The sequence below is a fragment of the Strongylocentrotus purpuratus genome, unplaced genomic scaffold (genome assembly GCF_000002235.5).
Source record: "Strongylocentrotus purpuratus isolate Spur 01 unplaced genomic scaffold, Spur_5.0 spur5_scaffold_1, whole genome shotgun sequence".
Classification (NCBI taxonomy): Eukaryota; Metazoa; Echinodermata; class Echinoidea; order Camarodonta; family Strongylocentrotidae; genus Strongylocentrotus; species Strongylocentrotus purpuratus.
This window is the reverse complement of record NW_022145594.1, coordinates 47,749,507-47,774,524: the sequence shown is the minus strand read 5'-3', so window position 1 is coordinate 47,774,524 and position 25,018 is coordinate 47,749,507. Positions and strand designations below refer to the sequence as shown.

Sequence of the window (25,018 nt, the reverse complement as noted above, 5' to 3'; positions counted from 1 at the left end):
GGCTTTAATATTTTTATAACTTTTTATTCCAATGTTTTTCATTCAATATAACACTTGGTATTGGCCCTATATATATATCTAAGAAATTTATAATTGAATTGTAATCTTCCTTCTTATAGAATAATACAGAAAATGATGGCAACCTTCTCCATTAGACACATTGTGCTCTGGGAACTACACGTATAATGACGGGTAACTCTGCACAACTCAAAGTCGGACAAATCAGACTTTCCCCTAAGTCAATTTTTTACCCTACCAAAACCAAACTAGGCAAAACATGTTATTTTCTCTCCCTTAGTCAAATGTTGCATCAGTTTTGTTTGTTTGTTTGTTGTTGTTTTTTTTTTTTTAGGGGGGGGGGGGCGCTGTCCTACCAGATTCGACATGAGCAAAGTTAATGTACCTGAAAAGACATGTAAATTGTAATTTGTTATCATTATCCAGACCAGACAAACAAGAAATGATTTCCCTTAAGACAGCGATGTGGTGGTAGACAGAATATTTATTTATTTTTAGATAATGAAGTCATTATTACAAATAGACCAGTGTGCTTATATACTAATACACGACTACCACTCATTCACAAGGGTGTTTATAAACACAAACAAAATTGTCCATTCAACCAAGCGAGGGCTTGGTTCTAAAGTAACATCACAAGCCCAAATAATTTACAAACATATTTGACAGCATTTTTATTTCCACCACTTATCCACACAATTCTGATTTTCTTTATTCTTTGTTAAACCTTGCGCATTATATTTTTGATAGCATTACAACTTGCTTTCTCTTGCTATATGTATAGTGCTGCTGCATTAAAATACAGTTGCGTTTCAAAAGACGAACACTTACATATTTTATGGTTAACATATAGTATACGGGGTGATGAATATGCTTCGTTTATTTTTTTTTTGTAAATGAAGAAAAAGAAAAAACACACTGGTGATTGTTTAAGATACAAACACAGGTACCTGAAATATCAAATATACTGGATGAATGACTTTTAGCAACTATTGAACTGAATAATTCATCTATTTAATATAACTGAATATATTACCACATCAGTTCTTCCCTCGTTATTCACTTTTAAAATCTACAAAACAACACACGTCAAATAGCTTCCTGATTAATCCTATGTTAGCATTTAATATCTCATGAACGGAATATCGTTCCACTTCAAGGAATCAATTTGAGGTTTCAGTGACAACAAGACGTAAGTCCATATTTTGCCCAAATTAGTATTTGATATCAAAATGTTCAGGAAAATGTGGGCTTTCCAGGAAACACAAAGACGTAACTCCACCCAACACCCCATTGAAGTCAATGGCTAGTGAAACATAGACTTGACTCCATGAGGCCCAAGTGCTCAGTGACACATAAACTATTTTTTCTCAAAATGGCAAAAATGGAGTAACGTCTTGGAGTCACTGACCCCTTAAATTGTTGAAAAATTGGTAAGTAATGGACGTCTCACTTTCCCTTATCATATAAGATGCAGGGGAATGGTAACGCTTGCCTTGGGGCTCGTTCAGATATGATGTTGTAAATCGTGTAAATGAATGGCAAACGTGCGCAACACAGGTCCTGTATGTCTCAATGACATAATAATATCACACTCTCATGGAGCCAAATCCATTGAAAGATAAAATACTCAAGATCTGTGTTATAAGACACAGAAATGTCAAACGTATTACACTTTACGACATCTTCATAACAAAACAAAAAGCTGCTGTTTTACCGCATCACATCTCAACAGGGCTTTAGAGGCATTTTTTCCATTCAGACTTGCAGATACTTGACCCTCACCATTACTTGCCATTATCTACAAGTAAAATAGTTTCTATGTTCCTACAGCAATGTGAACAAGCCTGAACACACTGTGAAAAGTGAAGTAAAGAACAGAGCTAATCCTATCACAGTACAAGGGTCAAGCCCAGTGAGAATCAACTTTGTAGAGTTGCATCCACTTTCAGATTTCTAGATATTTTCTATAAACACTGCAGGAATTCAGTCTGATTCCCTCCGTTTACGTCTGTAAATATCCACATGTGTAATAATCATGTGCGATAACTGCATATACAAGGAGGTGTAGCCTTGGAAAAAAAGTTTAAAACTGATCTCAAATTAGTTTCACATGTCTAATGACAACCTATGTGCAATCCCTTTAGGACCACAACTGACTAAATCTCTGTATACCTAGAATGCTCACTAATGAAACAGATCTCTTTAAGTTTATTTGCAACTTGCACAATACATGTTGAAAAGATGCCTTTAATGTACATGTATAAAGCAAGAAAGGAAACAAGACTTGAAAAATCAAATAATCTCTGCATACAGTACATATATCCCCGACTAGTGTGGTGGGGGAAACAACAGATACACGGTATGCTTAAAGAGCATTCAAACATCTTGATTCCAACGCATTTGATGATGACAAAAATAATTGTTGCATTTTCATAAAATTCATTAATTCCTGTAAGTCACAAAACCCAATCAAATATTCCACTAATAGTTTCATGATGATTTTTAAAACACATCTTAGTTTTTAACGTCTAGATCTTCCAATTTAAGAATGCTTTCAGCATTATTCACGCAAATATCTGAAATATAAAAAGAAATCATGTCTAAAGATTTTTTTTCCGATACACAAGAATAGATAGTTGTGCAAAGTTCATCTCCATCATACTTTCTCCTTTCTTTCATACCAAGTATTTATGTACAATATTCACACAGGATGCCTGGTTTTTATGGGCAGCAAAATTAATAAAGAAAAATAAACAAACAATTCCGTGGCCAACCTTATTTCTGCAGTTATCTTTAATTCTGAAGTTTTGTTTATTCCTGTGTTACATTTATTTTGAAAGTTGATTTATTTTTGAGGTGATCTTAAATTGTGAGGTTGTCTTTACTTTTGCATTATCTTCATGTCTATCTCTGAATCTTTGTTTCTATCATTGTTTGTTTACTTTCCTTTATTAATATTGGCCCTTTTGGCTGCCCATACATTTTTAGCACTGAAGACAAAATTAAATAACAAACACAACTATTCAACAACAGTGACACAGTATACAAGACATCTTCAAGACACAAATGATGCTTTGACACAAGTCAACATCTGCTTGATAAGTTTTGCTTTCTCTTTAAACATGACAACTGTGCGACATTCTTCCTATTGGTTCAATTAATACAATAAAATCACATCAAACAGAGCAATACAAAGGCAATTTCTTTTGTACTTTAAGAGGATTTTTAAGTATGTTTTTGACCTCACTGTCCTATTTCATTTTTGGTATCAAAGATAGATTAAGAAATTGAATTGCTCAAGACAGTGGGTTTCTCAATCATCTACTACATCAGCCCAATGAAAACTAAAATCGGGTAGTTGAATAAAACAGTGTCACACTAAGACATCAGATGTTAAAGACCATATCCGAACTGAAAAATGAATGAAATAGATGAATTATATATATCAAGGGAAAGTTTATAAGCCATAGATTAAAGAACTATCAATTACATGGCAGTTTAGTGTTTGTCAGAGGAGAAACGGCTCTCTGAAAACTCAAATCTTACGCTTTGAGAATCAGAAGTTGTCGACCTAAAAACTTGATATCGACTTAATGACATCATGTGGAGTACGCATATTCACAATGGCTTTGCATTAAATAAGCACAGCTCATCGCCTCTGCTGTATAGGTGAGCCGATCGGGTCCACATGTTATGTCATCATTGTAACTTCTGCAAATTTGACCCCTGTTGACCCGTAATTTGGAGGGGTATGAAAAAAAAGGTTTCAATTTGCCTTTGAGCAATACTGAAAGGGAAATTGTTTTATTCCTTTATATTTGAATTCTACGTTCATTCAGTTTTCCACTTATATATAGTTGTTTTTTCATCGGATAGGGTGTTTAAGGCTGATCAATATGAAAAGAACATGAGACCTGCGATGTGTTTGACATAGCAGAAGCCAAATACATATCTCTCTATAACTGAATGCAGATATCTGGTAATATCGGCACAGCACATACAATCCCTATGCCACAGCAGATGTGGTTACTCCAGTTTACCATTAAACCACGTTCATCATCGGGATAAATATTTGAAAAAAACAATGAATTCTAACATATCATCTATTAAATTGTCACAATGTCAAAGTGATCTACAAAAGTTTAATGTGTTATGCCATTACTTTTATCAAAATGTGTTTTGCTTGAACTATCATCCAAATACAATGGCTTGCAACAACACTTTGGGGACTGCCTTTTATTTTGTTTGGGGTTTATTTTAAATCTCAAGTCTCAAAACGTATTTCTAGGAATTACCATTATAGCCTTGGGGCAGCAGACGAGCTGGTAGCCGGTCCTGTCTTCCTTCCATCCTTAAATGACTGTGCAGATTGGGAGAATGAGGAGAAGGTGTTTAAGTAGAGTAAGAAGAGGTTGGGCACCATTCTTTCTTTCTCTCCGATGCTTGTGCACTTCTATTTGATAGAGAGTGCTGTGTAGAAGAAGAAGTAGACAAACACATACATACATGTGTATGTACAGACAAACTGCACGATGTATGATGGTGGGCTACTAAATTATCTCTCAATTATAAAATACAGTCAAACCTGCTATAATGACCACCTGTCTACAAAGACCACTTTTTGTGTTTCCCTTGAAAATGGTTTCTCATTGAAACATGTACTAAAGGAACCTCTCTACAAAGACCACTTTTTGTGTTTCCCTTGAAAATGATTTCTCATTGAAACATGTACTAAAGGAACCTCTCTACAAAGACCACTTTTTGTGTTTCCCTTGAAAATGGTTTCTCATTGAAACATGTACTAAAGGAACCTCTCTACAAAGACCACTTTTTGTGTTTCCCTTGAAAATGATTTCTCATTGAAACATGTACTAAAGGAACCTGTCTACAAAGACCACTTTTTGTGTTTCCCTTGGGCGGTCGCTATAGATAGGTTGGACTGTACAACAATCTAAATATGAATTTGATTTCAATACTTTTAAATTACTACAATATATTTTCATACAGCGATATAATTTTTCTATTTGATCAATGATAACAAATAATTGATTGATGATACTGGACTATTTTCGTTATGTAATCAAATTTAATGCATAAAACTTAAAGGGAATACAAAGTTTTGGGAAATTTGGAAAATGGACGGATAGCAATTCTTTAAAATGTTGATATATTTGGATGCCCCTGAGGATGTATTATAAGCACTAGAAAAATAAGCCCCTAAAACACTGCTGCTTTCAAGAAAAATTGAATATAAAAATTTACCTGTGCTCCCGGTAAATTTTGATAAATTTCAAATAGCTCATACGGCCATCCAATGATAGATGCGACCATGAGAATCTCAGAATATGTAGTTGTGATATATAATTACCAAACTGGAAAGCAAAGCGGGCGATTTTAGCCAAGAAACATTGTTTTAAAGGTAAATTAATATCTTAACCTTGAGAGGGAGCTGTCCAACATAAAGACTTTGTTATCTATAATTTCATCACTTTACACACGATTTCAACCACACAATGATCACTGAATATTGTAGGATCGCATATGCTTCCAATATGTACATTTGAACCAAATTCACGACGCCGTACCAAAACTTTGTATTACCTTTAACGTGCCTTGTTCGAATAATTGTTTGTCCTACCTAGCAACAATTAATATATGCAATTTGCATTTTTAGTGCGGTTTGACAGTGTCAAGTGTGAAAGGGTGTTATCACTATGAACATGACTGACAAAGAAAGCGGACAAAATATACAGTTCCTCAGGTAGACAAAGGAACATCCCTTCACTGCTATTATGTAAAAATGTGTAGAACAGGTGTCACATGCATATTCACCTTTTTACATAATAGCAGTAAAGGGATGTTCCTTTGTCTACCTGAGGAACTGTATATTTTGTCCGCTTTCTTTGTCTGTGATGTTCATAGTGTATATACATACCTGCCATTGCCTCTTGGGCGTAGAATTTGACATCGACATCTGTATCTGTATTCAGCTTATCAAGCACTGGCTTGATTGAAGTCTGACACAAACTACAAAGAAACAATTCATATTCAGAGATGAAATTTAGTTCTGATCAGGCCATTATATATTGTCAAAGAATATCAATAACAATTGCCACAGATGACAAATCTGCTCACAGCACAACAATACAGTCTATTGGGGAAAATGAGTATGGTAAAACCGGTCACTCAAAGATTTGTACTCTTATGACGCACTTCATGATCAATTTTAAGCGTGATTTTTTTTTGTTAGGGCTTCAATATTACACCATATCACAGACACTGATAAAACAGTGTTATAGAAACCGTTAGAATTTTTTTTTTTGAAATTTAGATTTTCAATCATAAATATCTTGATAATCAGACAGGCGATTGGCTTGTAAAAGTCATGGGGTTCCTGACTGACCTAAAGGTTTATAATTATCATTGCAGCGAGAGCTAAATCCAGGATTTTGTTTCAGAATCTGAGACAAAGATAACCAATCCCTTTAATAATAATATTTAGCTTTTATATAGCGCTAAAGACAAATGTCTCTAAAAGCGCTTTACAAATATTACCCCGGTCATTGAATTCAGTGCTTGCCCGCACACACGGTGTGCATAATCTCCACTCCCTGGGGAGCATTCCAGCCAGGCGTTACTTGACGCTAAAAAAGTGTTTGACCAACAATGAGCTTACCTTGCTTCGATAAAAGGGCCCATCTTCTGGAGAGTCTTAGCGACGTTGAAACGTACATTGGCCACCGCATCCTCAGCGAGAGAGTTGATGATAGGCAACATCTCCCGACTGAGAACCTCCGGAGTGACCACATCGATGAGGACATTCATACAGAAGAGGCAGGTCATACGATGCAGGTAGTTAGAATCACGAGACATCCCAAGAATATGAGGAATGATGGTCCTCTGTGTGGAAAAGATGGAGATATTTGATTTGATTTCATTTGATTTATTTATTCGTCCACAATGTGGAAATATTGTATTGTATTGCATTCGTTTATTCAGATAAAAATCAACGGATTTGCAGCTAAAAGCTGAAATTGTTCGATTTACAGAGTAAAAAGTACATGGCATAACATTGCATTGACAACACATCAAAATATATAGAACACTTAACAAATATTGTGTATATTTAAATACGATTTACAAGTTTCATTGATGATATCAAATTGGCATTCGTTTTACATGAAATTGAAATTTGATAATCAACAATTTACAGGTTTAATGCAACAGTGATACGTAGGTGGGATAACATTTAGATGTTTATACAGATAAAACACAATAAAAGATAAGATATTACAGCTAAGTTTCAATATTGGTTAAACAAAGTGATGTTCCTGAACTCAACGAAATTGACAAATTAATCTTACATCAGAGAGAAAAAAGTGAAGAAACCTTGAATTAATTAAATAAGTATAGTGATGATAGAGATGTAATGTTGACATCGACAAAGATAAATATTAACAAGTAAATAGACTATTTCACATTGATTGGAAAAACAATTCTCAGGTTCTGTTTTTAATTGATATTGCACATAAAAGAGATACTAAAGTAGCAATCAGTAGATGCAAATGCATGTGGAAATATAAACAAAGACATTGTTTTGTTGACACAATATTTGTTAGTTTTAGTTCAAAGATTCAAGGTAAATTAAGCAGTCTAACAATAGTGGGTATCGTTGAGGAATAATACCGGGTAGTCCGACAGAGGGGGGGGGGGGGGGGGGGGGGGGGGGGGGGGGGGGGTGTTGAGAAGATGTGAAGAATATAGGCGACGGGAGATATCACTACGTAAGGGAGGGAGAAGATCCCGGTGCCGGGGGGATTTCAACAGAATGTGTTGAACAAATATGCTTCCCACCAGCATTACAATAATACAAGAAACAGAGTACAATAATATGAAACATGCAAAACAATAAAGCAAACAATTTCAGACAGGAGACAGAGAAGAATGGGAAACAGAGAGAGAGAGAGAGAGACAGAGAGAGAGATAGAGAAAGAGAAAGAGGCAGAGACAGAAAAGAATGGGGAACAGAGAAAGAGACAGACAGACAGACAGAGAGAGGGGGAGACAGAGAAAAATGAGAAACATATAGACAGAGAGAAAGAGATGGACAGAGAGACACATAAACAGAGAGAGATAGACAGACAGAGAGAGAGCGCAAGAGAAAGTGAGATAGAGCAAGAGGGAGACGGAAAGAAAAAAAAAGGAATGAAAGAACACATTCTGATCACAATGCATTGAGGTGGTACAAAATCAAAATTGGCAAGCTAAATGTTGGTCTTGTTTGTTTGTTTGTTTTACCTGACTGCTACGAAAGCATGTGTAAGTAAGCAACCAGGGGACTGGTGGCTGTAAGTCCTTCGAGGGCCTTGGTAATGAGGATTAATGCCTTACCAAAGGCACATCAACTTGGTTTTGAACCTGGGACCTCCCTATTAAGAGTTCACTGCTCTACCACTGAGCCATTGCACCCTCACACCCCCCCCCCCCCCCCCCTTACCATGTCTTTGAACACACCAGTGTAATGAAAACCATCACAATGGCAATTAATCTCAAGACTTACGCTTGAATTTGGGGATTTGCAATTGATTGCAACTTTCTTGCAACACCCCATAACTCTGCTCACATCCCATTGAACCAGCTTCATTCAATGGGATGTGAGCATGTGAACAAACTTTGCCTAACGATGATTTCTTCCAACATGCCCGTATGTGATTTCATTAAAGCCACACTGTCCTACTTGTAGCTACTTGCTCCCTCTATATAGAAAACTTCCCAAATCGGTGCCTGTTGGTCCCCATGATCCTCTTTTTCTTATGTTAATCGAGAGCTGAGTTGATGAGATAGCCACCTGTTAGTGACCTCCCTGTGTGGTCTAATCCCTTCTGGCTGAACTAGTACAGCAGGTCTTTAAGGGTAGCATGGAAGCTTAGTAGACTGATTGGGATAGAATAGCAGCTTACCTGAGCCCATGCTGTGCCAAACTTCTCTACCAGCTTCTTCAGGTTGTTTGTGGCAGCTTCTCTGATAGCGAATACTAGAGGAAGTAATACACAATTTCAAATTAAAATCAAAAACAGTATGCAACATTAAAGATAAAGTCGATTCCTGGTCATGCGATTGCATTGTGAAAGAAAAGGTGTGGAATCGATCACAAAAACGTTGATCATCTAGCATATAAGTATTAGGGGGTACTGAGAGGTTCTGGAATCATCAGAATGATAAGAAATTTGGCCCTGTCTTGGTAAAGTAACAAGCATTGTGCACAAAAAATGTATATGGGACTACACAAACATGTGGCATAAAAAATCTGTCCCAATTTTTATGATGTTACATGCCATATTTAGAGTATTAAGGCATTTGAAGAGCCATGCTTTTAAGGGAACACTTTTTATCTGATGTTCTTCCACACTTGCATAATACCATGATAACACTCACAAATTATTTTTCACCTCTTCCCAGAACTCAACTTTCTCTTTAAATGGGTACCTGATAGGATACCAACGTAGTTGTAGTTTGCTCAGCATTGTGAGTGTCTGAAAATTGATGCCTGGCTGGAATGCTACCCAGGCAGTAGAGAATGTGCATACATTGTGTGCGGGCAAGCCTGAATCCAATGACCAGGGCAATAATACATCTGTAAAGTTCTTAGACACATCAAAGTATTAAGCGCTATATAAACCCAGAATATTAATACTATTAAAAATTGATACTTTCTTTTGGAAGTGTCATAAATCTAATTTCCTAATGATGTACACCGTCCAGGTGAACATGTTCAACTATGTAGAATCATACGTTGTACATAGATAGGTTAATAGACTTACCATTATCCACCAACCATGCCATGCAAAGCTTATTCAGCTGCTCATCAAAGAACTCTACACCCTGCATAAACAAATCACAAATATCCAAACAGGGTAATTTACATGTACACTAAATGCATTTCATTTTTAGTAGGATAGTATCAGTAACATTACAATTTGTCCTGCTAGGTGTCTTGCTAGTTTATAATTGATGTTTTCATTATCTTTGAATAATTTACCAATTGTCACGCTAGTGGCAAGTACTTGATGTTTTCTAATAATCTAAATTCAATTTACCAATTATCCAGGTAGTAGTGGCATGTACTCAATATTTTCTTATAATCTTAGTTTAAAGCCCATCTGTACTAGTTTGGCTAGGAGGGATTAGACCACCCAGGAAGGTCACTGACAGGTGACTATCTAATCAACTCAGCTCTCAATTAAAGATAAACTTGAGTACTGGTAATGCGATTGCATTGTGAAAGAAAAGGTGTGGAATGGATCAGAAAAGTTGATCATATAGCATGTAAGTAATGGTGTGTAATGCAAGGTTCTGGAGTCATCAAAATCATCACAAATTTGGCAGAGTCTTGGTAAAGTAACAATCACTTACACAGAAAGATGTATATGGGACAACGCACATGGTGTCGGGGCTAGTACTACCTTGATTTCCTTATCTTTCTATGCTCATTACTCAGCCAGTATACATTTTCTTCCAAATTGTTTGGCACATGACATTTATTTGTAATCTTGAACATTCAGTGTAAGTTTCGTTAGATTCTGTGAGAATTCATTTTCTTTTTTTACCAGAACTCAAGTTCATCTTTAACATAAGAGAAAGAGGATCATGGGGGACCAATGGTCACTGCTTAGGCATTGTTTTCTATATAGAGGGAGCAAGTAGCTAATTGTTGTGTCATCATTCAAGAATGAATTATAATGTTGTTCTATTTAGTTACTGTTGTACTACTTTAGTTGAGATCTTGTCAGTATTTTTGTTTGAGGATACTTCAAAAGTAGATAATTAATTAAGCTTTCACATAACACAATGTGACCTCTTGTATGTATGTTTCATCTCACTCTTATCTTATTTTTATTATTATATATGCATGATTTATTGAATAAAGAACAGATGTATAAGTTGTGGTAAATAATTGTTAAGTCAGAATATGGTGCGCTTAGAGACACCAGTATTAAGCGCCTTATAAATATTGTGTATTATTATTATTAATGTAAAGCGCATAGAGACATATTTTGTATAATGCGCTATAGAAAATATAATTCATTATTATTATTATTATTACAACAGTGGGCCATTAATTTACCAATTGTCCAGCCAGTAGTGGCATGTACTCGATGATAGCAAGTCGAACTCTCCACTTGTTATCCTCAGCTAGTTCTACAATGGCTGGTAGTAGAGACTGTGAGAGCTGGGTGATGCCGATCACCTTGTTAACGCAGTCTAGGTTACTGATGATGTTCAGTCTGACCTCTGGGCATTCGTCCTTCAGCTGAGCCAGGAACAGGGGTAACATGTGCTGGATGGTGCTGGATTTGAGAAGGTCGTTCATTTAGAGGTCATTCATTATTTGTGGCATGAACTAAAGCCACTATTGAACAGTATGTTACTAACAGATCCCATTTTCACTGCTGAACATGCACCATGACCGATAATCGTAATACCTTCTACGAGTTAATTTTGTGCTACTTAAAGGGATCCAGTAACTTTGTCTTAGATCCTTTTTTTTTTAATCCTTGATTTAGCTCATGCTGCAATGATAATCATAAATAGGTGATTATAAACCTTTAGGTCAGTCAGGAACCCCATGACTTTTGCAAGCCAATCGCCTGTCTGATTATCAAGATATTTATGATTGAAAATCGAAATCAAATTTTGCGTTTGCCATAACACTACAGTCTATAGGGGAAAACAAGTATGGTAAAACCGGTCACTCAAAGGTTTTTTACTTTATTGAGGCACATCTTCATTTTGAAGTGCAATTTTTTTAGGGCTTCAATATTACACCATATCACAGACAATGATAACACGTAGGGCCGTGCATCTCAGATTTAACATTGTTAAATGATCCCTTTAACATTTTTGTTGTTATTCATTGGTGTGTTTTTTTTTCCGCCTCATGTATCCATTCTTCCATTTTTATATTCTATAGTCCTCTTTCTCATTTCTTTCTCTCTTCCTTACATATTTTCGTTCTCTCTATTTCTATCTACCCCCCCCCCCCCATTTCCTTTCTCTCTTTCTCTCTCTCTCTCTTTCCCTCACTCTCTATCTGTCCTGATCTTTTTTAAGTTTCATCTCTAGCTGCAATAAGCATCAACTTTTCCCATGTTCTAAACTTCACTTTCTGCGACGTACATGTAGCACCAGAAAATACAGTTTAATAACAACTAAATTATTTGTGTTTTTCGTAACTCAAGAATGAAAGGGGGACTTGCTAAATTAGGGCCTCTGTTGAATACTTTTAGATGCAAGTTTTAAAATGTTACATTCTCTAGAAAAATAAATCGGTCAAAAAAATGTGTAATGTATAATAATAATAATAATGATAATAATAACATTTATAGGACACTTTATACAGGCGTTTCAAAGCGGACAGGTGGTACCGTCTAACTCAGTATAATTACGCAACATGTTCAATAGTTAAAAAGCAGCAAAATAATTTTTTTTTTTTACTAATACCATACAATTGAGTTGAGTAGAATTAACTACTTGTGTGCGCCTCCAGTATACTATAACTGATTAAAAAGGTGGGTTTTGAGAAGGGTTTTGAATGATTCAATGGATGGGTCATTTTGAATATGGGGTGGGAGTTTGTTCCAGAGGGCAGGGCGATTGATGAAAATGCACGGTCACCATAAACGTGTTTTTGTTCATGGACCGTGAATAAGTTGCACGGAGGAAGATGAACGGAGGGATCTGGTAGAAGAGGAGGATCAAATAATTTAGTTGTTAGTCAATCAGGGCCCTGTTTCATAAAGATCCTAAGTTGAAATTATCTCTAAGTTGGACTTAACGATTACGGAAAGCAGTTAGCATCCTTGAAAAAATTTGGTGAAAGATATTTTAAAAGGAATAAAATGTTGATTCAAAACATTCATACTTTTTATTATCATGTGAGATATCATGTTCATGGGGTGGAATTTATGAAAAGTCTAAAATACTTAAAATTTTGCTTTTGAATATATTTCAAAATAAGGCTACAAATGGCTCTCCATAATATTTAAGTCCAACTTATTAAGTTCGACTTAGAATCTTTGTGAAACATCCCCCAGAAGATTCATGAGCACTACTTACTTATCTTTGCCCAGAATAGGAGAGAGGCCCATGATAACGGACGCGAGGGCGCTCTTCACATGCTGGTTAGCGTCTGACACAAGATCCTACATGAATGAATGAGAGCAAATAACACAAGTCTAAATACATGTGTACAGATTCCTTTCCCCTTTACAATTACTTTTTGACAAAATAAGGAAATCACCTTAGCTTATCTTCTGCCGATATGTCGGCAATGGACAAATTGACAATGATACTCATGAAAATAGAAAAAAATTATATTTCCTAGAACCTTGACAAATGGAAGTTTTTGTTATAAGCTACTGAAATCCTTGCTTCTGATTGGTTATCAGCAGATTTGTCAGTGATTTTTGTCATTTGTCATTGAGAGAACGCTTTGTGAGACAGGTCCTAAGGGGTAAGATACCGGTCACAATGGTCAATTTCTGGATACCTAGCTTCCCACACTATGAATATGACGGACAAAGAAAGAGGACAAAATATACAGTTCCTCATTCTACCCTCAACAATTGCTGTGGTAGACAAATGAACATCCCTTCACTGCTATTATGTAAAAATAAGTAGAACAGGTGAATATGCATGTGACAACTGTTCTACACATTTTTACATAATAGCAGTAAAGGGATGTTCCTTTGTCTACCACAGCAATTGTTGAGGGTAGAATGAGGAACTGCATATTTCGTCCTCTTTCTTAGTCCGTCATATTCATAGTGTCACAAAATGGTTTAGAAAAACACTATGAACTGAAATACAGCTTGCCTTTCTAAATTTAAAATTTGTCGGAAGCTAAAGCTATTCCAATGGCATATTTTCATCTTTTGATCCAGAATGCTCAGAATTACAGAATTACAATATATCTCGGGATGATTATCCCGACCAAATATCCTCCAAATTGCAACTTCGGGCTGATGAAGACACAAACTAACTGGATACTTTGCGATCGAGATAGTTGAACTAGCGGTATATTTGGCAATCTCGAGCTGATAAAGACAGGCCTATGAAGAACTGAAACCTGGACTGACCTTGACGCAGGGTAAGATGCTGGCCATGATGATCTGTTCTCTAGAGTTAGGAGCTAGCTTCTCACAGAATGATTTGACCTTGTGAGCAGCCACAGCCCTGACCTCTGCTTCACAGTCCTTCAGAAGACTCTGGAATGCTGGGACCAGGTCTTGCTTGGTGATCTCTGGACCTACCGCTTCTTGCAACTGAAAGAGAGTGGGGAAGAATAGTAACATTTAGCACCAAGAGACTTTGGCAGAAAGCGCTTTATAAGCACCGTTGTATTATTATTTTTATATGTTGATGAAGTGCATATCATGCGCCAAGCAGTCCTCAAACAGACTATGGAATGCTTGAACTACATGTAGGTCTTGCTTTATTGATCTCTGGACCTACCGCTTCTTGCAACTAAAAGAGAGTGGAGAATAGTGAGACTTAGCACTTAGAGACTTTGGCGGCACCGTTTTAATATTATTATTACTATTGCTTGATGAAGTGCACATCATGTGTAAAGCAGTCCTCCAACAGGATCTGGAATGCTGGGACCAGGTCTTGCTTAGTGATCTCTGGACCTACTACTTCTTGCAACTGAGAGAGAGAGGGGGGGGGGGGGGGGAGAATCATAACACTATGTTGATAAACAGCGCATATCATATCTATAGCAACCAACAAAGAAAAAACAACAACAAAACTATGCATTAATCAATACATTATGCAGTTCTAAGCAACTTTCGGAGCAGATACCTACCTCTGTGAACTTATCAGCGACCATGTACCTCACTCTCCATGACTTGTCTTCAGCACAGCCTCTCATGGTGGGCATGATGAGGAGCTCTGTATCTTCGTGGGAGAGCAGGGTCGCGATGCTCACGCAAGCTTCCACGGCCAGCAATCGCACAGAGTCTTGCTGCAAGGTGCAAATAAAAACACAAGGGTGATGGGGATGATCAGGTCATGAGCTATGTCTTACGTCTATCCAATTTTTAACATTTTGATATAGTAATGAAAGTGGAAGTTGCCCTTGCTTTTCGTTTTTAAATTTTGATGTACATTCTTGTAATACGTGAAATTTCTTACTTGAAACCTACTGCGTCGGTTCGGAAAACCCAACGTTATATTATTGCACACGCATGGTATTGTGTGTTGTATGTAATTAAGCGCGGGTATACCGAACTGACGTAATCTTTACTGCGTCGGTTCGTAAATCCCATCCCTATACGCGCATCATGTTTTCCTTTATATTACATGTTGGCTATTCTACGAACTGACGCTTATCGTATGCGCGTCGGTTCGTAAAACCCAATAACGCGACTTCATGATGTTTCGGGTATTCTCGAAGCGTAGTTCTGAGAATTTCTTGAAATATATGTATTTTTAAATTCCCAAATTTTGCCATTTGGTAGAGTTTTCATAGTACTTTCAATTTATAACAAAAAGTTGATATCGAAAAATTGGGCCAAAATTACGTATTACGTCGGTTCGTAAAACCCGCGACGAATTGGGCTGTAGAGGGCGCTTGACAAGAGCAACCATATCATATTGAGTTGTGGCACGTCTACATGATTATCAATAGTTATCAGGTCAAGGGCCCTCTTGTAAATAATGAGTTGAGCTTAATAATACAGGTGATGTGCACCCAACAAATCATCATTTAAGTTCAAGTTCAAATTGGATGTACATTCTACTATAATTGTGCTTTCTCAAGTACAATATCTTAAAAGAAAAATAAGTAACCAACACATACTGTATATTTTTCTTTTGTTCATGTTCTTTTCTTTAAGATAGAGGTGATGGGGGGGGGGGGAGGGGGAAAGGTTGATAAACCTGACAGTTCGTTACCTGTTCATCGCTAGCCAGACTGTTGAACATAGGAATAAGATCCGACTTGACATATTCAGATTCTACAGCTTTGGCGAATTCACCAAGTTTGCTAGCAGCAGCTCTCCGTACCATAGGGGTGTCATCGCTACATAGGTTGTTAAACAACCTGATGAGTGAAGAAAGAAAAAGGAAAGATAAGTGAATAGCCCACTAAAGATCTTTTCTACTTTCTTTTCACATTAGCAACAAGTTAAATGAGACTGGGGCTCTTATATGCCTCTGCCCTAATTTAAGTATAATTTAATTAATTTAATTTAATAGGAAAATGATGGAATTATTTGTGACACATTTCATTACAAAGCAAAAACAAAAAGCCTATAGCAAAAATGCAAAACGACGACTACAATCTTGATGTACTAGCCCCAAAATGTATTGGGTTCACCACCTTTAGTTGGCGGAGGCATAATAACAAAAGATATTTGGATATATTGTGTTTCCCGCTCATCCTAGTTTGGTTGTTGTGTGACGCATGGTCCAGCAACAATTGATCTGCGGTGAATTCCTTGTGAACACTAACCAAATTCTTCTTAGTGACTTGAACCCTGGACCTGAACCCTGAAATCTGGCATCCCTGAGTACCAAAGAATGTATGTACATGTATACATGTATATGGGAAGGTATCAGGGCATTGCTTAATTTCAAGCTCTGTTCTGTTGCCTGTGTAGCAGTCAAGAGGGGGTTGGGGGTGGAGTACTCACACTCGTAATTCTCCCTTTGTTGTGTTTTTGCATTTCTTGTAACAGACGCTAAACAGACCGCATGCTGATGTCCTAGAGGTGAACCAGTCCCCCGCCGCTAGACGCTTGACCATCGGTACAAAGTGATTCTCAAGGTCAGTCTGGGTGTGTTCTTCCGAGAGCTTCCTCAAGCTGTCCACAGCCTTGTCTCGCACAACGGTCTCTTCTACAGTGGCTAAGCTTTCAAGGGGAGGCTGTACCAAAGACAATAAAAACAGCAGTCCTTAAAAACAGACACAGAGCATGTAACATTGGGCATCATTCTACAGTGGCTAAGCTTTCAAGGGGAGGCTGTACCAAAGATAACTTTTTTTAAGCAGTTTGTTAGGCAGACACAGAGCATGTTACATTGGGCATCAACTTTCCAGGGGGCACATCCCTTGGCAGATATTTCAATTTCCTTTATCATTTCAAGCTAAAACAGTTCCCCATGTTCAATGCAATAAGTGTACATGTAAGCAGTCAGTGTGTAGATTTGTTTGTTCTCACACAGCTGTAGTGACTGTGATTAATTTTACACTCATAACAATTTTTTTTTTTAAATACATGTACAAAGCTTCATTTGTGTTTTTTTTTCTTTAAATAAAAATAAAGATTTGGCGAAACTTGCATCATTTTATCGAACTTTTTGATGGTGGTAGTGAATATGATCATGGTACTACTGTTACTGTTGATGATGATTATGATAATGATGTTGATGATGATGATGTTGATGATAATGATGATGATAATGATGGTAATGATGATGATAATGATGATGATAATGATGATGATGATATGCACTTGAGATAAGCATGCATCTGATTTAGGGCATCTCTGCTTACAACAATGATAAACATCTTACACTGCATCATTCATGCTGGATGTGCATATTTTAGAAACAAAATCATATTTTAGAAACAAAATTTCTTACTTCATTTGTCACCAATGGTGAACAATAAGAGTGTTTGAATTATTTCAAACTTACCAATAAACAAAATACATGCTCTGGACCACCGACCAGGGGAGTAAAAGAACCAAGTTGCTCTGCCAGGGCCAGGAGGACTTCATCTTCATCATAAATAGTATCTGAAAATAAAAATAGGCACTATTTAATTATTGGGAAAAAAATACATGTACATAAAATGTACATACATGTACACTACAGCAGGGTGGCCCACAAGGATTTTTAACATGTAACAGGTTTAAATGTTTATGGTATAGGTTTGAAAATCAGCAACAGGTAAGTATTTATTCTCAACTGAAAATATATTTGAAATAATAGTCATAAAGTTTATTTGGAAATGTTCCATTTTATGTCCTTGAGTCCAGCCACAAAAGCCCATGATAGACCTTCCCTATGTCCAAAGTCCAAACTGAATAAGCCAGTTCACGGTTGCAGTCTGAGCATGAGCAGATAAAGGCCATTGCAGAACAAATTGTGAAATACACGGAGACGGAATACTGGATACGTGCTCAACTGCTCATAAAAGTTTTGTAATCATTATAGGGGATACAAAGGCCAAGTATGTAGCATCTCCATCGCTGTAGGAGTGATTATTTCAAAATGTACAAAGTGGGACCTCTTCGTGTTTTGAAGATCTGTGGATATTCAGGGTCATTGCAGCCATGTGCTAACCGTGAACTGGTCTATTAAGATATATAAGTCATTTCCTCATATTAATATTTGTAAAAGATTTGTTCAATCATAGCGTTGAACAACTGTCATCAACAGTCCATAATTTAAATTCCACATCTATCCTACAGTCCCACATGTAGAAATCACTGTGTCTGAATAGCATTAATGAATCTAAACTAAGTGCAATAGAGTCCTGGGGGTGTTTCACAAAGTCTTTTTTCAATGACAAATGACAAAAATCAGTGACAAATCTGCTGATAATCAATCAGAAGCAAGGATTTCAGTAGCTTATAACAAAAACTGTCATTTGTCACTGATGACAAGTTTTGTGAAACACCCACTTGTTCACAGATAAAAACAAATCATGCTCGGCCATAATGACTAATTCGTCACGATAATGCTTGGTCAACTCATAAATGCTCTGTCCAATATGGAACATACATGTACATGTAAAACGAAAGAACCAAACAGAAGTAAACATTTCTCCTCTTTGTTCCTTCAGATTTAAAGTAACTTACAGTCAATGACTAACTTATTCATACCCTTACATGTTGTTGTTATGTGAAAAGCTGATTTTTCCTGATTTGTTTCTTCAAAATGTGACATCTAAAAGTATTCAACGAAAGCCTAAATCAAATAGTCGACCTTCTTTCTTGAGTTAAGAAAAACGAAAACAAAACCACAACATTTACACAGGGTATGAATAATTGAGTTGTTTACTGGTCATGTAGTAAGCTTACCTGTAAGGAATGGTATAAGTTCCCCTCTTGTTCTTTCTACACCCAAAGCTAAAGCGATTGTGGACAATTTCTTGATACTGTTGAGTCTCCTCTGTTAAAATTCAATAAAGAGAATGAGAACAAATTGCATTACGATACACAAAAGTGTTCACTGACAATCAAATGTGTCAAGGGTTGAAAAAAGAACATACATGTAGGAGCGATTTATAAACTCTGATAAACTGAAGAAAAAAAGAAAAGCAACAACAATACAATCCTTTAAAATAGCTTTGAGAAAATCACACTTTACTTTCAACAAATCCCAAGAAGGCTCCTGTAAACAGAAAAGTCTTTGTATACAGCTATGTAGTCTTCTACATAAAAACTGCATAATAATATCCTGTTGGAGGCACAAACAAAGTTATTGATATAATGTTAAAGAGTTTAGTCCATCAATACCAAAGCAGAAGTATATTTACAAGAAAATGTTGAATTAATTAGGACTATTTTATGATCTCGGCCATTATACCATGGATAGTTTCATGCAATTTCACATAAAAATGATAAAATCCAGGAAATAAAGACAATTCATCAACTTGACAATATCTGAGTTCATTAATTTGTTGTGCTTTTTTATACAGCATGAGACAAGTTAGAAGAGGTGCATCACTAATAGATCTAAATTCTGAAGAAGACTCTTTCCTGTTTGGAATACTGGAGTAGTCTATATAGAGTAAAGGAGGGGGCTTTCGGCCCGTCTGCAGTTTTTGGCCGGTCCGTTGGATGCATGTTAAAATCCCTTTGAAATACATTGCATAATAGCATATCACATATGATATCCCACACATACCATAACATGCCAGAGCCACTGAAGAACCACATTTGCAATGGAAAATTTATCCTTAAATATCACATTTTAGCAATGTTATCGGTGGGCCTGTTACCTGAATCTGAAAAATCTAGTATATTACGGGTGTTTGTAAGGAATATAGGTACCATAAAATGAGCTGTATTTCAAGTATTTTTCAGATTTAGAGCACGATTTTGTGTGAGTCCAAGCTTAAAAGTATCTCATCGCATGTATTAAATCAATGCAGCCGGATACCCCAGCGCACACATGATATCTCTGTCTAATTCAGATTCCAATTTCTGATCACCGCAGGGGTAGTTTTCGGCACGGCAAGCTCCAGCTTGGAATACCCCCCCCCCCCCCCCTTGGCAGCTAGTGCTATAGATTAGCAGGGGAACACACGGTGCGCGTACTTGCTTGCTATTGACTTTGTACATGCGGCCGAAAACTACCTCCGAAACAGTGAACATGAAAATGACTATTGTCATGGCAATTCATGATTTCTTTCTGGGATTCCTTTTTTGTTTAAGTAATAATAGTATTTGCTTCATGATTTGAACAAGAAATGATAATAAATAGGAAGTAAAGAGTCCAAAAATAAAATTTTGTTTTAAGTGGCCGAAAACCCCCTCCTTTACCGGTACTCTAGACCTAGATCTAGAACTGCATGTACATGTACCATCTCTATTGACAATTGTCAAGATTTTTGACAGCTAACAGGCACGAAGAAGAATTACACACAAAACTTGCACATGCACAATGCGTCTCTTCTGTTTGCTCAAGCCCGACGTCATTTTTCATTCATAAAAGTGCTTGATTGGGTGTTTACTCATTTCATTTGCATATTTTCCCACAATGTTTAACCTATGAGTGCGATTATTTCTGCCTGCGACTTCTTGATTACGTTGATATCAAACTCGTTATATTTCCATCCCAACTTCGATTTTTTAACAATTTTTTTCGCCATCGGTGTCATCGATATTTCTAGGTACTTTCAGCAAAATTGTATGGTGGTTCTTTGTTTCAGTAAGTCATATTTTTTGATGATTTCGTCAGAAGTTTTTGTAAAGGATATGTATGTGTAGGTTGAAGTGTGTGTAAAGCTCCGTGCAAATTGTATGTGAGCAACATCATTGAAACCACATACACTGAATGTGTCTTTGGTCGCCATTTTTTGCTTGGTGTTCGAGTTTAGTGCAGGGCCCCGCTCCCGCAACACGGCCGCTACAATACATGGTACAATTCACCGCGCACAGTGTAGCGAATCGCCCATGCCTCGCAGCTAGCAGACAAGCGAGGGTCGCGCTATCAGCCAATCAGCGGCGCGTATTTCCGTTCACTGAGTTGGATAGGGGATTCTTCTATGTGACAAGTGTACATGTAGGATTTGGGATAATATTTGGGTAATTTACATTTACTGCAGAGCAATTACCTCAACTTTTATCTCTACAAGTAAAAGTTGAGGTAATTGCTCTGCAGTAAATGTAAATTACCCAAATATTATCCCAAATCCTACATGTACACCTGTCACATAGAAGAATCCCCTATCCAACTCAGTGAACGATGCCCCTTTGCTTATCACTTGATGTGATAAGCAGATTTCTTGTGACAAAAATCACCCATCTAGGCCGTCTTTAAAAAAAAAATCACCATCTAATTTTGTTTTCATAGCATTTTTGTTGTTGAGAAAATGTGAGAACAATTTAACAAATTTGACTCTTTTAGTCTTGACATCTGAGAGGGAAAAAGAATGGACTTGACAAAACTGCCTAGTTGTTAGTCCCGTTTCTTCTGTCCTTTTTATTTTTTAAGCTACGTTTCCAATCTCAAAATTAAGGGAGTCTCCAGAGTGCTGTAGTGATTCAGCCTGAGCTCTGGCGGGTATAAACCCATATGCGCGCAAGTCCTGCATTTGGCGACACCCGCGGTAGTTTCCACGATCATACCCTTCACTGGGTATGGCAGATTGAACTTGAGACTGCATGCGAGCAACAACACTGCCGTCTGCCCGTCTCTTTGGATCTCAACGTAGCTTCGTGGAGCTCCACTCATCGGTGCTGCAACGAGACGTCGTCGAGTAGTTATCAGCATATGGTAGGATAAACCCTTATTATAGTAGTTTAAGCATATTGCGTAGTTAACCGTAGTTATTTAGGCCCAGTAAGATTATATTTCGCCCCGTCACTATAGTGCCATAATATTATTAGGCGATGGCCGATGCATCTTTTCTGCAACTAAGTCTAGACTAGGCCTAACTCTAAGTTACTGGAAGACAATGTGAACTGACATGGCAAGACTCAATTTGTTATCATATTTTGAATTGATAACAATATTGTGCCATGCTACAATGAGACAACTCTTTCACTCCACATGTCTCTTTACATGTCATGAGCATTTTTCATTTCGACCTTTTTAAAAAATCTTCTTGCCAATCTCATCTGTTGTCAGGCGTGCAGTGCACCGACTATAAATTAAAACAAATGCAAGTGGCCTTTTAAGTTCATTCACAATATTTTCATCAACAAACTGGTGTGCTGATAATTTTGTTTATGTGCAGTCTAACATGATGTGAACTCTTGTTTCAGTTCGACATGAAAATGAAAGTTTGCAACATCCCACACATGATGATAATGATGATACATGCACCTGTGCACTGCGGTGTTCCTGAAACTTCGCTTGACTTTGTACATGACTCAGTACAGACAAGCTCGCGCTCGATCAATTTGCACATAACAACACACACAAATTCAATAGGCAGTGAACATGTAAAGTCGAGTCTAGCTGTGTGGCACAGCGACAGGGTAATACTCTTCTCAAATTTCATAATTTAGGGTGATATGGAACAGTAGAGCGTCTTACCTGTACATCTTCATTTCTAAGCTCATCAATGAGCACAGCTATGGGATACAGGGAGTCATCTGCTGTTTCTTTTGACGCCATTTTGTCTGTTTTTTCGCCGGTGATCGTCGATTTGACGGGTTTCAAATAATGAAGTCGCCCGGATGCATGCGAGTGCGTTGTTGCGCACGCTCGTTTTTAAATGCGTAACGCAATTTGAACTCCGTGCATATTGCATACACAACACATCTGCATCAAAATGCAACAGGAATGAAATTGATTATGAAAGGGGAAGTATAGGGGGAGAGGAGGACTTAGGGGAGAGGGCAGAAAGCAAGGAAGACCTCGACAAAAGGGTATATTATTATCATGATAATCAGGTCAACATTGAAAGACAAAATATCACTCCTATAAATATAATCCATCTATCTATCGCTCAGAAAAGGAAAATTTTATTAGGCCTATAGAATGAAATTCACTTTAATTATATTTATATAATCACATCGCATTCAGGCAAAAGGAAAGTTTCTCATCATTTTAATGGGACCCGTGGGGGGGGGGGGGGGGGGACTCACATATTAAGACATACGGGGGTGTGCAGCTCTAATGGGTCACTTTTTCACACAAAAAAATCCCTAAACATGGGTCCCATTTTCAACAATATCCCTAAACATGGTTCCGCTTTTTTTCTCCCCCCCCCCCCCAATTGTGAAAAATGAGCTTTACTTTGAGAAAAGAACCCCCTAAATGACCGTAAACACAGGCAGGGGAAGCTTGAACGGCACCCCCCCCCCCCCCCGCCCGCCCCCCCCCCCCCGGAAGCGTTATTTTGTTTCGGCGGCACAGATTGGGGTTAGGTGCGTGTTGAGCCTATGGGAAATTTTTAGGGTGAGGGTTAAATCAAGACCCCTTTTTCAAAAAAGCCCCAATCCGTGCCGCAGAAGAAAATAACGCCCCCGGAATGGGGTGATCGGAATATATAGGCATATTAAAACAAGTGCCGAGTAATCGTAAAAAAGAGAGGAACTTTTGACATGTTACTTTTTGCATGTTGATATGTTTTGTAAATCAATGAAGATGTATGATTCATGTTTATATTTTGTACTGAATAAATGCAATAAAGAATGCTACAAAACAAAACAAAACTTGGTAAGCTAATGAAAGAGAGAGAGAGAGAGAGAGAGAGGGGGGGTAGGTCGAGAGACAAACGAAGAGTTTCATTGCAAAAGGAGCTAAATCCACTTTGGGTACTTCTGAGTAAATCGCCTTTTTTATTTCTCCACTTTCCCATAAGCCATGGACCTTAATGTTGTTATATATTTTAAAGGTGTCATCCTGGACCAATAATATATGATAAGAAAAAATCTACCAGTGTTTCCTGATTTTTACTAAATTTTTAATTTTTTTGTTTTCGTGGATTTAGCTCCTTTTGGAATGAAACATGATATTGTACCTGGAAAATTTCATATTTTCTCAATAAAGTCACTGAAATGTATTCAAAGTTAGTAGCAAACCTTTCCTTTTAAATAATAGTGAAATCACAACTAAAAAAACCTTTTAAAAAGAAAGTAAACAACATATCACATTTTCATTCCAAAAGGAGCTAAATCCACAAAATCTAAAAATTTAGTAAAAATAAGAAATAACTGGTAGATTTGTTTTCTTATCAGATATTATTGGTCAAGGGCGACACCTTTAACATGTATAACAATGACATTGCTAAAGGGAAAATGGAGAAATAAAAAAGGTCATTTACTCAAAGTGGATTTAGCTCCTTTTGGAATGAAACCGATTTGGATTTAGCTCCTTTTGGAATGAAACATGATATTGTACCTAATTTTTATTTATACTTCCTGGTAAAATTTTCGAATGTGATATAGTGCATTTTGTCCCCATGTAGGAAATCATTATTTTAAGACAAATAAATCCATTTTTATAAAATATGGATTTAGCTCCTTTTGGAATCAATCTCTTCAATAAAAGGGGAGGGGCATGAGCGCTTCTAGATATGTGGGGGGGGGAGGGGGGCTTTGGGAGTTACGTTAATTTTCTATAATGTGTCCCGTGAAAATAAATTTGGGGCTAGAAGAAATATGGGGCCTTGAGCACCCCCCCCCCCCCTCTCCTCCCCTCACATAAAATCACTATAACTGCTATTGGAGGGGGAAGAGAGAGGGAGAGGTGGGGGCATAAGAAGTTTTTAGAAGAATAATGGTGGGGTTGGTTTGGGGGGGAG

The 25,018-nt window shown here is 37.2% G+C and overlaps 1 protein-coding gene across 2 annotated transcripts; it reads right to left on the bottom strand.

Annotated features, from left to right (window-relative positions):
* Positions 1 to 484: 484 nt before the first annotated feature.
* Positions 485 to 22,959, bottom strand: LOC583227 (serine/threonine-protein phosphatase 2A 65 kDa regulatory subunit A alpha isoform). Of its 2 annotated transcripts, none has more exons than XM_030978383.1 (14): positions 22,804 to 22,959; positions 19,116 to 19,206; positions 17,725 to 17,825; positions 16,719 to 16,951; positions 15,979 to 16,126; positions 14,888 to 15,046; positions 14,160 to 14,345; positions 13,138 to 13,223; positions 11,147 to 11,369; positions 9,843 to 9,903; positions 8,982 to 9,055; positions 6,698 to 6,921; positions 5,957 to 6,048; positions 485 to 4,381 (listed from the first exon to the last, which is right to left on the bottom strand). In XM_030978383.1, the coding sequence occupies exons 1-14, from the start codon at positions 22,882 to 22,884 to the stop codon at positions 4,374 to 4,376; spliced, it is 1,767 nt and encodes a 588-aa protein (XP_030834243.1). In that variant the 5' UTR covers positions 22,885 to 22,959; the 3' UTR covers positions 485 to 4,373. The 2 variants fall into 2 exon arrangements, with proteins under 2 accessions (XP_030834243.1, XP_030834242.1); XM_030978382.1 differs by lacking the exon at positions 485 to 4,381 and adding an exon at positions 4,406 to 4,491.
* Positions 22,960 to 25,018: the final 2,059 nt, after the last annotated feature.